Source organism: Lepidochelys olivacea, assembly GCF_965140295.1.
Source record: "Lepidochelys olivacea isolate rLepOli2 genome assembly, chromosome: 15".
In the NCBI taxonomy this organism is placed as follows: Eukaryota; Metazoa; Chordata; order Testudines; family Cheloniidae; genus Lepidochelys; species Lepidochelys olivacea.
The window spans coordinates 3,163,231-3,178,592 of NC_140425.1; the positions used below are offsets into that span (position 1 = coordinate 3,163,231).

At 46.3% G+C, this 15,362-nt stretch overlaps 1 protein-coding gene across 9 annotated transcripts in view; it reads left to right on the top strand.

The window, feature by feature from the left end:
- The window catches only part of MTMR3 (myotubularin related protein 3), a 235,858-nt gene that overhangs the window by 217,328 nt on the left and 3,168 nt on the right, over window positions 1-15,362 (top strand). For 6 of the 9 annotated variants that reach the window (XM_084649078.1, XM_084649085.1, XM_084649082.1 and 3 more), the window contains 3 exons: window positions 7,998-8,108; window positions 8,661-8,749; window positions 13,154-13,180. In XM_084649078.1, the coding sequence (XP_084505204.1) occupies window positions 7,998-8,108; window positions 8,661-8,749; window positions 13,154-13,180 (227 nt within the window). The remainder of the gene's footprint in view (window positions 1-7,997; window positions 8,109-8,660; window positions 8,750-13,153; window positions 13,181-15,362) is intronic. The other 3 variants (XM_084649083.1, XM_084649084.1, XM_084649086.1) reach the window with 3 other exon arrangements.

Genomic DNA, 15,362 nt, shown 5'->3' on the forward strand with positions numbered 1-15,362 from the left:
AGCCACTGGGAGCCACTGTGGCACAGGGATATGGGCCCCTGTCCCCTTCCCTCAAAGGTATGGCCTAAAAGTAGGCTCAGTATGCTGCCTCTGCCACCCGGGGGTTTCCCTTACAGAAAGAGAAGTCTTCAGGTGCTGCTAAAGCCAGTTTTTATGGCTTTGCCACATTAAAGCTTCTTAGCCCTAGTCTACACTACGAGTTTAGGTGAAATTTAGCAGCATTAGATCGATTTAACCCTGCACCCGTCCACACAAGGAAGCCATATTTGTCAAGTTAATGGGCTCTTAAAATCTATTTCTGTACTCCTACCCGATGAGGGAATTAGCGCCGAAATTAATATCGCCGGGTCGAATTTGTGGTAGTGTGGACGCAATTCGACGGTATTGGCCTCCGGGAGCTATCCCAGAGTGCTCCATTGTGACCGCTCTGGACAGCACTCTCAACTCGAATGCAATGGCCAGGTAGACAGGAAAAGCCTGGCAAACTTTTGAATTTCATTTCCTGTTTGGCCAGTGTGGCAAGCTGATCAGCACAGGTGACTGTGCAGATCTCATCAGCAGAGGTGACCATGGAGTCCCAGAATCGCAAAAAAGCTCCAGCATGGACCGAATGGGAGGTACGGTATCTGATCGCTGTATGGGGAGATGAATTCATGCTATCAGAACTCCATTCCAAAAGACGAAATGCCAAAATATTTGCAAAAATCTCCAAGGGCATGAAGGACAGAGGCTATCACAGGGACCTGCAGCAGTGCCGCATGAAACTTAAGGAGCTCAGGCAAGCCTACCAAAAAACCCAAGAGACAAATGCCCGCTCAGGGTCAGAGCCCCAGACATACCGCTTCTATGATGAGCTGCATGCAATTCTTGGGAGTGCCCCTACAACTACCCCACACCTATATGTAGACTCCTGCAAGGGAGTCTCACACAACAAGGATGAGGATTTGGGGGACGAGGAAGATGATGAGGAGGGGAGGTTGAAGATAGCGCACACCAGGCAAGCGGAGAAACCATTCTCCCCAACAGCCAGGAACTGTTGATCACCCTGGAGCCAATACCCTCCCAACCTGGGCTCCCAGGCCTTGAAGGCGGAGAAGGCAACTCTGGTGAGTGTACCTTTGTAAATATAATACACTGTTTAAAAGCAAGCATGTTTAATGATTAATTTGCCCTGAAGACTTGGGATGCTTTCGTGGCCAGTACAGCTACTGGAAAAGTCTGTTAACATGTCTGGGGATGGAGCAGAAATCCTCCAGGGACATCTCAATGAAGCTCTCCTGGAAGTACTCCCGAAACCTTGGGGGGGGCAGCCTTATTGCGTCCTCCATGTTAGGACACTTTACCATGCCAGGCCAGTAGCACGTAGTCTGGAATCATTGCATAAGAAAGCATGGCGGCGTGTGGTCCCGGTGTTTGCTGGCATTCAAGCAACATCCTTCTTTATCTCTCTGTGTTATCCTCAGGAGAGTGATATCATTCATGGTCGCCTGGTTGAAATAGGGGAATTTTATTAAGGGGACATTCAGAGGTGGCCGTTCCTGCTGGGCTGTTTGCCTGTGGCAAAAAAGAAATCATACCCCCTGTTAGCCATGCGGTGGGAGGAGGGGTGAAGTGATCATCTCAGAGAATTGGGGGGAGGAGGGTGGGTTAGTTGGGTTTGTGCTACACGTTAACCCAAAAACATCAGCCCCTCCTTTTAAATGGCCAATGTGTCTTTTTTCAATTTTACTCTCCCTTTTTTTCTTCCCGCAGCTGCAGATGTTTCAACGCTGTCACTAGCATCTCCATCCCAGAGGCTAGTGCAGGTAAGAAGGTGAAAAAAATGCACTCGTGATGAAATGTTCTCTGAGCTCATGCAGTCCTCCTGCACTGAAAGAGCCCAGCAGAAGGCGTGGAGGCAGACAAAGTCAGAGTCCAGGAAAGCACAAAATGACAGATGGCAAGAGGAACAGGAGAGGTTGCGGGATCAAGAGGAAAGGTGGCAGCAGCATGATGAGAGGAGGCAGAATGCAATGCTGAGGCCACTGGAGGATCAAACTGATATGCTCCGGCGTATGGTTTAGGTGCAGGAAAGGCACAGACCACCACTGCAGCCCCTGTGTAATCAACCGCCCTCTTCCCCAAGTTCCATAGCCTCCTCACCCAGACATCCAAGAACGTGGGGTGGGGGGGCTCTGGGCACCCAACCACTCCACCCCAGAGGACTGCCCAAGCAACAGAAGGCTGGCATTCAGTGATTTGAAGTGCAGTGTGGAGTGAAGTGCATCCTTTCCTCCTCCCCCACCCCTCCCAGGCTACCTTGGCAGTTATCCCCCTATTTTTGTGACGAATTAATAAAGAATGCATGAATTTGAAACAGCAATGACTTTATTGCCTCTGCAAGCGGTGATCAAAGGGGGGAGGGGAGGGCGGTTGGCTTACAGGAAAGTAGAGTGAACCAAGGGGGCGGGTTTTCATCAAGGAGAAACAAACAGAGCTGTCACACCGTAGCCTGGTCAGCCATGAAACTGGTTTTCAAAGCTTCTCTGATGTGCAGCGCACCCTACTGTGCTCTTCTAACTGCCCTGGTGTCTGGCTGCGCGTAATCAGCAGCCAGGCGATTTTCCTTAACTTCCCACCCTGCCGTAAACATCTCCCCCTTACGCTCACAGATATTGTGGAGCACATAGCAAGCAGTAATAACAATGGGAATATTGGTTTCACTGAGGTCTAACCGAGTCAGTAAACTGCGCCAGCGTGCTTTTAAACGTCCAAATGCACATTCTACCACTATTCTGCACTTGCTCAGCCTATAGTTGAACAGCTCCTGACTACTGTCCAGGCTGCCTGTGTATGGCTTCATGAGCCATGGCATTAATGGGTAGGCTGGGTCCCCAACGATAACTATAGGCATTTCAACATCCCCAACGGTTATTTTCTGGTCTGGGAAGTAAGTCCCTTGCTGCAGCTGGTTCATACAGACCAGAGTTCCAGAAGATACAAGCGTCATGTATCTTTCCCAGCCATTCCACGTTGATGTTGGTGAAATGTCCCTTGTGATCCACCAGTGCTTGCAGCACCATTGACAAGCACCCCTTTAGGTTTATGTACTGGCTGCCAAGGTGATCCGGTCCCAAGATAGGGATATGTGTTCTGTCTATCGCCCCACCACAGTTAGGGAATCCCATTGCAGCAAAGCCATCCACTATGACCTGCACATTTCCCAGAGTCACTACCCTTGATAGCAGCAGCTCAGTGATTGTGTTGACTACTTGGATCACAGCAGCCCCCAAAGTAGATTTGCCCACGCCAAATTGATTCCTGACTGACCAGTAGCTGTCTGGCATTGCAAGCTTCCGGAGGGCTATCGCCACTTGCTTGTGAATTGTTAGGGCTGCTCTCATCTTGGTATTCTTGCGCTTCAGGGTAGGGGAAAGCAAGTCACAAAGTTCCATGAAAGTGCCCTTATGCATGCAAAAGTTTCGCAGTGACCGGGAATCATCCCAGACCTGCAACACTATGCGATCCCATCAGTCTGTGCTTGTTGCCAGAATCGGCGTTCCATGTCATGAGCCTGCCCCATTGCCAGCAGGATGGCTAATTTGCCGGGGACCGTGATTTGAGAGAAGTCTTGTCCATGTCCTCATCACTCTCGTCACTGTACTGCCGTCGCCTCCTCGCCTGCTTTTGCAGGTTCTGGTTCTGGATATACTGCTGGATAGTGCGTGTGGTGTTTACAATGCTCATAACTGCCGCGGTGATCTGAGTGGGCTTCATGCTTGCCGTGGTATGGCGTCTGCAGGAGAGAAGGAGAGCAGAGTTGCAGGGGAAGCGGTGGTTGGATGACCAGTTTTGCAGACCTACTGCACCGTCTGCTGCCAGGATACAACAGCTGAGTGGGCTGCACACTTGACGTGGTATGGCAAGACAAGAGCAGCCAAGCAGAGTTGCAGCTGAAGCGGCGGATGACAACGGTCATATATAGGACCTGCGAGACCACCAGGAGAGCAGAGTGCCAGCGGAAGCAGTGGATGACGACAGTCATATGGAGGACCTGCGAGGTGGATTCATAGCACCAGGAGAGCAGAGTGGAGGCGGAAGCGGTCATTCGATGATGACAGTTTGCAGCCGTACTGCACCGTCTGCTGAAAGCAGTGTTGCACCCACATGGAAAAAAGGCATGAAACGATGGTCAGCCGTTGCTTTCACGGAGAGAGGCTCAACTGACGACAGGTACCCAAAACCACCTGCAACAATGTTTTTGCCCCGTCAGGCTTTGGGAGCTCAACCCAGAATTCCAATGGGTGGCTGAGACTGCGGGAACTATGGGATAGCTACCCACAGTGCAACACTCTGAAAGCGGATGCTAGCCTCGGTACTATGGACTCACTCCGCCAATTTAATGCGCTTAGTGGGGACACACACAATCGACTGTATAAAATTGCTTTCTAAAACATCGACTTCTATAAATTCGACCTAATTTCGTAGTGTAGACAAACCCTTAAAGCAGTTAGAGTAGGACCTGAATCTGGAGCATAGTTTGATTGTAGTATGTTTGCTACAGCTAGACTACATCACGTATGTAGTTGTTGCAACATTATGGATACTATACAAAGATTACAAATTGTGTAGTATCCACAAGTTTGTAATTGTAAATATGTATTGCGTAGGTAAAGCAAATACATTTTTCACATGTGGGTGTGGTGAAATTTTTAAATTTGCTTCAATCCTCCTCCCCCTACCTATTTTTTCCTACTCCTCCTGTTTGAATTAAACTGCAGTAACAAGACTTTAAAAAAGAAGCCAATGCACCTGCCTCACTCTGCTTCTTGTTGGTAGCGTAGCTTCAAAAAACAAACGTCAGGAGCCACTGGAAATTTGAAGCCCCAATACCAGCAAGCAGCTGTGTTTGTGGCTTCTTTTTTCAGAGGCCTGTCAGTTAGGGAAGGGAAGGGAAGAGGGAAGAGCTAGAGAGAGGGAAGTGGAAAGCAGCAGAGAAGGGATGGGGGGGAGGATGGAAAGGATGAGGATGGTAGGGGAGGCATAAGGGAATTCTCAGATTGTAAACTCCTTGGGGTAGGGACCATGTCTTCCTATGTGTTTGAACAGCACATAGTACATTGGGATACTGATCCTGAATGATGTCTCTGAGCACTACCACAGTAGAAATTATAATAATAATGAAAACTTCACTCTCTATACACACATGTGGTATGTCAAGTATTAGAGGGGTAGCCGTGTTTGACTGTATCCACAAAAACAACGAGGTGTCTGGTGGCACCTTAAAGACTAACAGATTTATTTGGGCATAAGCTTTTGTGCATAAAAAAACCCACTTCTAGGTGCCATCGAATGCTTCGGTTTTTTAAATGTAGTGTGTATATTTCATTTATATTTACAATACTTAAAGGTTTTACTCCTGGGGGGAATTCTGTGCAAAAAAATTAAAAATTCTGCGCACAATATTTTAAAATTCTGCACATTTTATTTGTCAGAATAACATTATATAATCACACCAGTTTCAATTATTTTGATAATTTATTTCAAAATATCTGTCAGCAACTATGTCTATAACAATACAAAAAGAAAAGGCGTACTTGTGGCACCTTAGAGACTAACCAATTTATTTGAGCATAAGCTTTCGTGAACTACAGCTCACTTCATCGGATGCATACTGTGGAAACTGCAGAAGACATTATATACACAGAGACCATGAAACAATACCTCCTCCCATCCCACTCTCCTCCTGGTAATAGCTTATCTAAAGTGATCACTCTCCTTACAATGTGTATGATAATCAAGTTGGGCCATTTCCAGCACAAATCCAGGTTTTCTCACCCTCCGTCCCCCCTCCAAAAACCACACACACAAACTCACTCTCCTGCTGGTAATAGCTTATCCAAAGTGACCACTCTCCCTACAATGTGCATGATAATCAAGTTGGGCCATTTCCAGCACAAATCCAGGTTTTCTCACCCCCATACACACAGAAACTCACTCTCCTGCTGGTAATAGCTCATCCAAAGTGACCACTCTCCCTACAATGTGCATGATAATCAAGGTGGGCCATTTCCACAGTATGCATCCGATGAAGTGAGCTGTAGCTCATGAAAGCTTATGCTCAAATAAATTGGTTAGTCTCTAAGGTGCCACAAGTCCTCCTTTTCTTTTTGCGAATACAGACTAACACGCTGTTACTCTGAAACCTATTACAATACAGACAACAACAAAAATTCCCCCAGGACTAGAGAGTTAAAGAAACCTCTATGACAACCCAGTTCCTGCTTCTCTTCCTCCTCCAGCCAGGGCCCCAGACACCTCCATCCCCTCCCTCCCAGTGCCCAATCATGGGGTGCCTCCACAGCCCAGACACCTATATCCCCTACCCCCCCCAGAGCCCAGCCACAGGTCGTCCCCCCAGCCCAGAGATTTACACCCCCTATTCCAAGCCCAGACACCTGCATCCCTACCCCTCCAGAGCCCAGCTGCAGGGCACCACCAGCCCAGACATATGCACCCCCTACCCTCAGAGCCCAGCTGACAGGTGCCCTGCATCCCATATACTCACAACCCCAGAGCCCAGGGATCCAGAGGAAGAAACACCCTGATGCTGGGTCCTGGGCTTGTATGGAGTTCCTTGTAGTCCACGCCACGTCCTTCTTTCAGGGCGTGCCGGGGACTGCAGCTGCCAGGAACTCTTCAGCGCTTCCTCTCCCTTCCCCTGGCAGTGTGTTCTATTTGCGAGCTGGGGAGCAGGGCTCTGCTGGGTCCAGTGGCGGCGAGCAGCTCTGCAGAACCATTTCTGTGAGGGGAAAAAGGACATTCTGTGCAGAACATTAATTCTGCACGAATTCTGCATTGCGCAGTGGCGCAGAATTCCCCCAGGAGTAATGTTTATAAGCATTCTTTGGAAGTGGCAAAGGGATCTAGTTGACACAGGGGCTGGATAGTCCCAGGTGCATTCATTTGGAAAGACTTGCATCAACTTCTTGGGCTATTGAGGTTGCAGCTAATATAATAATTGCTAAATACTGATACTGTGAATGCTAGGTCTGCTGAGCATCATTCAAAATGGTCTTCTCTCATTAGCTGGAGCTTGGGTTCCTGACAGAAATGTGACCCACTGGCTTAATTCAAAGTATTCTTATTGAGATAAGGGCCTTCACAATGTATAACGTGTGGGCAGATTGAAATGGATTTTCAAAAGCACTTAGGTGCCTATCTACATCTTTAGGCACCTACATACCTTTACAAACCTGAGTCCTAGTCTCTACCTTTTATTTCTGCCCGGTCTTGATAGGTATATTCTCTAAGCTAGCATCAGAGGTACCAACTCTCCAGCACTGAAAGGTTGAGAACAAAAGTTCTTGAATCTCTCATGTCTGGAAGAGCTGTCGTGTGTGTCCTTTGACCAAAGTCAGTTGAAATAAAGTTCAACCTGGCAAGAAAGCATCAGTCCACTTGTGGAAGTGGGCTCTAAACCTTACCTCCACATGTTTGATTTTAACTTACATCTTCCCAAAGGAACTATCAGAAACAGCAAGGCATATACATTATAAATATTGCTTTTTAAAGTGAAAGAGCTTTGGAAAGGAGATAGGTCTGAGAAACTGGATTGACAGGGTACAGCTATGAGATTTGTGAGGTGCCCACTGTTAATCATGTGCTATGTGTCCGGAATCTTGCACATACACCGCAGCAGGTAGATTTTAACCCCATGTCCTGGCATTAAAGGGATAACAATTTCATTCTGTCCTGTTGCAGTACACCATTACACAAGCAATCTGCCTCACTTGATGCACATTTAGTCCCATCCCAGATAGAACTCTTGTCTGTACTGGCACAACCTAAATTATAGGTATGTAAGAATACTTGACCTGAGCCCCTCCAGTCCAAGCATAATCTATCTTTTCCTAGCAGGAGGTGCACAGATTCTCCCTTCCCAACTGTTTACTTCTGGTTCATGTGGAAGTGGGAGTATGTGCAGGTTCTGTTCAGCTGTGTTTGTTTGCCAACAGACTTCAATACCCGACTCGGAAAGCAATCTGGATCAGAACTGCTTGTCTCGCTGCAGCACAGAGATTTTCTCTGAAGCCAGCTGGGAGCAGGTGGATAAACAGGACACAGAGGTACAGACTAAATCCCTGTCTGTGATATGCCTATGCTGTGATATTCCTCCCTCTTTCCTTCTGTTAGGAAATGATTCTCCATAACGTGGTTATACTACAGCCCCATGGTCACACACCAGTTCTTGTAAACTATCCCTGTTGCCCTCACTTATCTCTAACACTTCAAATATCTGTGCCAAGGAGCCCTCTGCTGTCAGGTGTCTGAACAATTTTTGAGAAACCACGGAAAGACAATAGCTGAAGGAACCCTGAACTAACACATTCCCTGTAAACATGTAAGGTTTGGGTACCTTTTGAAGTATAGAAAGAAATCAGTGAGCTATACATTAGAGGACTTCTCTGTGTGGCTGGAGGGAATTTGGTGGATCAGTTTCTGAGGAGAAGTTTTCTGTCTTTTCTCTTTCATTATTGCCAGGATTGAATCTGTTCAATTTAAGTAGCCAGGGGCACATCCATCTCTGTGCTCTTCATGGGCTTTATAAACTCAGGCCAGACTGGTTTTTCAAGGGCTGTCTCCTTGACAAATTTGTCTTTGTGTTCTGTGTTTCACAGGTGACACGATGGCTGCCAGACCACCTAGCTGCACACTGCTATGGCTGTGACAGTACATTCTGGCTTGCCAGCAGGAAGCACCACTGCAGGTAACCTGTCCATAGAGAGTTAAATGTGAAAGGGGGAGCAGCTGAACAGCGAGGATGTCTGAGTTGAATTGACAATTTCGTTTCTCTTAAATTAGGAAAGACTAGGAAGGATGTCTGGATAAGAGAAATTCTAGAGTAGGAGGACCATACGTGCTGCTGAAGCAAGGAATCCAGCCTTCTCTGGGGGAAAAAGTCTGGTTTTGCTCCTGGGTCTCAATTTATTTGCAATGTCTATTTCGAAAGCCAAACCTGCTGTCAGCTCCGTACCCGTTCAAAGAGTCAGCCTTCCTTTTCCCTTAAATTGTGATTCAGAGACAGTCTGCTCTTTGCAGGCATATTTTTTTAAGTAAATGTAAGTGTTATAAAATATTGTCTACACCTTTTCCCATTCAGTACAATCAACATAGGAATCACAACCTTTTCAGGTTTCAGAGGGGTAGCCGTGTTAGTCTGTAACAGCAAAAACAACGAGGAGTCCTTATGGTACCTTAGAGACTAACAAATTTATTTGGGCATAAGCTTTTTTGGGCTAAAACCCACTTCATCAGATGCATGGAGTGAAAAATATCATAAGCAGTATATATATCACAGCACATGAAAAGAGTTGCCTTACTAAGTGCGGGGGTCAGTGCTAATGAGGCCAATTCAATTAAGGTGGAAGTGGCCTATTCTCAACAGTTGACAAGAAGGGATGAATACCAAGAGAGGGGAAATTACTTTTGTAGTGCTACCGAGGCCAATGCAGTAAAGATTGTATTCCACTGAGGGTTATGTGCATGCACCTGAAGCCAGAACGTTTCAAAGTAATATCGCTCATTGATCCACATATGCACCTTTGCACCGCCTTGTGGTTTCACCCAAGGTGATAAAGGGTAGGGCAGCATCTCCTGTTCCTTCTCAGTGCCGTGTGGTACAAGTCGGAGCTTCTGCTGTCTTCTTGTCACGGGTGATGCATTTTCCAAACTTTCTAGAAAAACTGTTTTTTTTACTTCTTGTTCATAGTTACGATTTTATTGTATTTTTGTAGTAATTTTCACGACGTCAGCAGTTTTCCCACTAAACAATCCCCACCTCACCTCCCTTTCAGTACCCGGGCCTGGTAATAGATTATTCTGAAGACATTAAGTCTGCGCTTCCTGCCCTTGCTCATTTTCCATCAGCGACGAGCACCAACACTGTTTGTGCTGTTTGGGGAGAAGCCCACACTGGGTCCAGGTTCAGTATCTGCCTCTCCTTCCCTGCCTCTACACAAGAAGGCCGAGCTCTCCACCTCAAAAAGCACCTCATGGGGGTCGCTATGGAGCCATAATCAGATCCTGGCTGGGGAACCCCCCCCCCCCCCCGTACATCAGCCTGAACAATCTGCCATGAGTACCAGTGCTATGGACCCTGTGCCAGAGCATAGCCATGAACTTCGGACGGTACACAAAGCGGTTACATGTGTTCTTATCAGCTATCCATTATTGTCACATCTTCGTCATGTTGGACAACACCACCACAGTATACTACATAAACAAACAAGAGAGCATGAGATCTCCAACGCTGTGTACGGAAGTGGTATGCTTGTGGAAATGGTGCATTGAACATCGTATCCTTTTGTCAGCAGCCTACCTGCCTGGTACCTAGAATGTGATTGACGATACTCTCAGCAGGAGCTTTTTAACCAGCCACGAATGGGAGTTACACGACATAGTAGTCGCGGACATTTTTGGTTGCTGGGGTACTCTGATCGTGGACCTCCTTGCATCCCACACCAACACCAAGTGCACTCACTATTGCTTAAGATGGGGACTTGGTGCCTGCTCACAGGGCAATGCTCCGGTCATTGACTGGTAGACTAGACAAATTATGCCTTTGCCCCCTTACCACTCCTACTGCACGTCCTCCACAAACTGTGGCGGGAGAGAGCAACAGTCATTCTGATTGCTCCATTCTCGCGCTGCCTTCTTTTCTGCATGTCAAAACATCCTCCACTCCTGCTCCAGACATTTCCGGAACTGCTAACACAACACAATGGCAGACTCAGGCACCCCGATTCATGGATGCTTCACCTGACAGCTTGGTTTTTGGATGGACACGTCTGTTAGCACGAGAATGCTTTTTGCCAGTACAAGACATCCTTTCCAGTAGCTGGAGGGACTTTATGAGACGCTCCTATCAGGCTAAATGAGCGTGTTTCATGTTCTGGGTACAACAACAAAGCCTTGCCTCCGAAGCTGTGGGCATCTCAATGCTCTTAGACTATTACCTCTGTGTGAAGACCTCGGGGCTCGCTCTCAATTCCATCAGGCTGCACGCAGCGGCTATTAGCATTTTCCACCCTGTGGTGGAGGGGCATTCAATTTTTACCCATCCTTTGATGGCCTGATTCTGGAAGGGCCTTATATGTAAATACCCGCCCAGTCAGCCTATCACCCCTCAGTGGGACCTCAAACTATTCCTTACCTCATTAATGAACTCTCCTTTTGAATGTCTGGCCTCCTGCCCCCTTTCTCTCCTCTCCATGAAGGTTGCTTTCCTCTTTGCTATTACCTCAGTGAGGAGGGTTGGCAAACTGTGGGCCATGATGGGAAAACCCTCCTTTCACCATATTCCATAAATACAAGGTTTCAGCGCAGCTACATCCCAGATTTATTCCAAAAGTGGTTTCCCAATTCCACCTCAACCAACTCATCTATTTACCTACCTTTTCCCCAAACCACACACCTCTCATGAGGAACAGCGACTCCAGTCCCTTGATGTACATAGGGCCCTGGTCTTTTACCTATAAAGGATGAAGCCATTTCAAAAGTTAAGGGACAGGCCATCTCCACTCAGAGAATCTCCAGGTAGGTCTCAGGATGTATGATACACTGCTACCAGTTGTTGGGATGATCCCCACCTGAGGGATACGAGTCCATTCCATGAGACTGCAAGCATCAACCACAGCCGCACTCCACATTGTGCCCCTTGCACATAGGTAAGGCAGCCACGTAGAGTTCGGTACACACCTTTTCCTCTCACTATACTCCAGTATATGATTCCATGATGGACGCCTCTTTCGGTACAGCGGTCCTCCATTCCACAGTTCCGTCATCTTCCTCGCTCCTGCCTTCTATATAGGTACTGCTTGTTAATCACCCTCAGTGGAATACAATAGGAACTGTCACTCAAAGAAAAAGGGGAGGTTACTTACCTGTAACGGGGGTTCTTTGAGATGTATGGTCCCTATCTATATTCCAATCCCACCCTCCTTCTCGTCTGTTGGGGATCTGGTATGTCTGCGGTGGAGAAGTAACTGGAGACACGGTCGGTCTGCCCTACCCTTTATCGCCTCAGGTGAAACTACAGGGTGGTACAAGAGCGCATGAGCAGACCGACAAGTAATACTACTTTGAAAAGCTACAGCTCTGGGCACATGGTGTGTGCGCATAACTCTCAGTGGAATACAGTTAGGGACCACATACCTTGAAGAACCTCCAGTTACATGCTTCAGGGAATGAAGATGTATCCCTATATTACCAAATCCTGTTGTTGGATATTGGAGCAGACAAGATGCTCAGAGAAGATAGCACTTAAACAGATGGTGATCATCTGTTTTTGATGCTGTATTGCCCTTTGAAGCAGCAAGGAGTTAAACCATCTGCTGTGCTTTGTGTCCATTTTTATATTTTGTTCCATTCTGTCCTCTTGAGAAGATAAACAAACCCAGTAAAGAATGAATAGAATAAGTTGAGCAGTTTTGATTTTCCCAGGATTCCTCATCTGTATATATATGACTTACAGCTTCAGATGAAAAATATAAATGCTAGGTATTAAAATTACATACATCTGACATATTTGGTGAGAGCTGAGCTCTGCTGTTTTCCTCTGTCCTTTCTCTAGTGGGTTTGCTTATTTTAATTCTCATTGCAAAGAGTTTCCCATTTAGCACTGACACCTTGCTTCCTCTGTCTCCCTGGAATCGCTTTGCCATTTAGCCTACAACTTTCCAGGCCTAGGCTCTAGAGGGCTCCTGTTCAGTATGTACACATTGGACACGCCTAAGGACCCTGGGAACTATAATCACTTCAAGGATTCAAGTTTTATTGCAAATTGCCATTTAGTTCCTGCATTGCATGACATTCTAAGTGTTTCCAACCTGTTTGGAACAAGCTACCCATATTGGTTGAGACGGCTTTCAAGGGACTAGTAAGAAATAAGTGACCTACAACAAGAAGATCAATTGTTTTCGTATCTTAATGTTTCATTAATCCTGCTGCACAGGGTGGACCTGCTCACCCTGTCCCTGTGAGGGCAAAAATGAGGTTGAAAACCACATATTCTGTACCCTTGAGCAAGTTAAAGAAACTTCAGTGTCCCTTGTTGGCACCATTTGCGTCTTTTACTAGTTTCCCCTCTGAGCTCTTTCTCCCCTCCCTGCAGGGACACTGAACGTGTTGATCAAACCTGGTGAGCATTTGCAACAGCCTCTGTCTGTTGTCTATCTGCATTTCTTTGATAACGTCTCCAAACTAACTTTATTTCCCCCTTCCCCTCATCTTTGTTCTTCACTTGTCCAGAAAACACCAGAAATGAGCCCTGGGTGGATAGTGCAGCCTGTCAGGTGTTTAGATTCATATGACTCTGATCAGGCAGCTCTTTCCACAGAAAGGCATTTAGGACTCAGTTTTTTGTTACGTAATCCACATCACAGTTCAAACTAACCCCCACTTCGTGAGTCATTTGTTTGAGAAAAAGAAACAAATTCAGACTGGATATAAGGCATACATTTTTAATAGTGCGAGTAATTAACCCTTGGAACAGCTTACCAAGTGTCATGGTGGATTCTCCTTCATTGACAATTTTTAAATCAAGATTGGATGTTTAAACCAAGATTGGATCTGCGCTAGGCATTATTTTGGGGGAGATCTACAAGTGGTTATTCAGAGGATCAGACTAGATGATCACGATGGTTCCCCCTGGCTTGGAATCTGTGAATGCTTCACTTCTAATTGCAGGGAGCAGCCTACAAATTTAGTTGTTACCAGTTTATTCTGAACCCTTTTCCTGTATGTCTGAGTATTCTGTGAAGTGTGAATAATATAGGAGAGTTCTGGTGTGGCTGTGACATTTTAGCAGTAGTAAAAAATGCCTCAGGGAAAGCAGTAAGTAGAACCTGGTGGAGGAAGGGTAAGGGTAGATGCTCATTACTTGGCGAGAGAAGGTGGGAGTGGTAGCAGGATTTTGGGAAAGCAAAAGTCAGATTGTCTCTCAAAGGAGGAATATGACCTTTTCCATTGAGCCTCTGGTGTCTGTCTCTCAGAGGAGGAATATGACCTTTTCCATTGAGCCTCTGGTGTCTGTTAGAGAGGAAAGATGGATGAGATTGAATGAACCTCTAGCAGAGTACAAGGCACACAGTGTGACAGGTTCTACTGGCCCTTCAGGAATTAGGGGGAGAATCCTAAGAGAAAACAGATCAGGTGTGTGAGGCAAGCTGCTGATCTAAACAAATAAATTTAAAAAAATGGTTTGCTGCTTTTCTCCAGAAACCCATTTTGTTCTAGTCTGTCAAAAGTAAGTTTCTGCTGGATAATTGTCCTTTCTGCAACAGAGCTGTAGCATATCCAAACTGCTTTCCTGCCGGGCTTCTCGGTATTGCAGTGCATGAAACTGTTTTCACTCCTGCAGTTTTTTCTAATAGCAGTTTCAAATGGAGTCCGTATGAAGACTTCAAAACCCAGTGTATGAGTCTAGCCAAAGGGAGTTTCCTAGTGCTAAAGTTAGAGCTTTATAACCAGAAGCTGCTGTGCACAGCTGGAGAAATTAGCCCATTGAGGTGAGAAATGGGATTTCCCTTTGCTGTCTGTCACTGCACCAGTTACTGGCATCAGGAAATCTTGTCTCCTGGCTTGGAAAGATTAATCAAGGCTGCTAGACACATGCAGACTTTTCTGCCCATCAGTCTCTTGGCAGCAGGAAATCAAGATCTCCCCCCATAAGCCCCCAAGGGCACAACATCCTAACTCCAATGAGTTAATGAGAAAAACATAAGCCAAGCAGATAAAATCTGGAAGCTTCTGTGTAGAATTTGAAAACTTCAGGTCCCTGAAGTACAGTGCTAACACCTTAATAATGCTTGCCTAGTTGTGAAGGGAAGGGGTTGTGAACTATAGTGGTCATCAGATTAGAACGATCAGAGCCAGGATTTGGGCGGATGGAGGTGGGGGTGAAGAACTTAATCATTTTCAAGTTTCCAAATTTATCCATGACTCCCCTGAGGTGCATGAGCCAGCATGCCTCTGCCAACTGACACCTGACAGGAATGTGAATAAGACTGCTTGTTCTGCTGCATTGTTATTGTCACTTTCTAAGCATGGAATACACGGCTGCTTATCCCAAGGAATACACGGCTGCTTATCCTATGGCTTTGCATGGTTCTGGTTGATATTCACATTTTCTGTGTGCAGAAGTATGATGCTGCTATGGTTCCGCTGAGCTACAACCATTGCAGCACAGATCCTTATTGGATCTTGGGGGTAGTAGGTAGACTACATTTATTAAAGTTTTATCCTATTTTATTTGGCCTATACTTAAATCTTCCAAAGCATATACGTGTGAGAAACAAGAAAAAAGGCTTAGTTACCCCTTT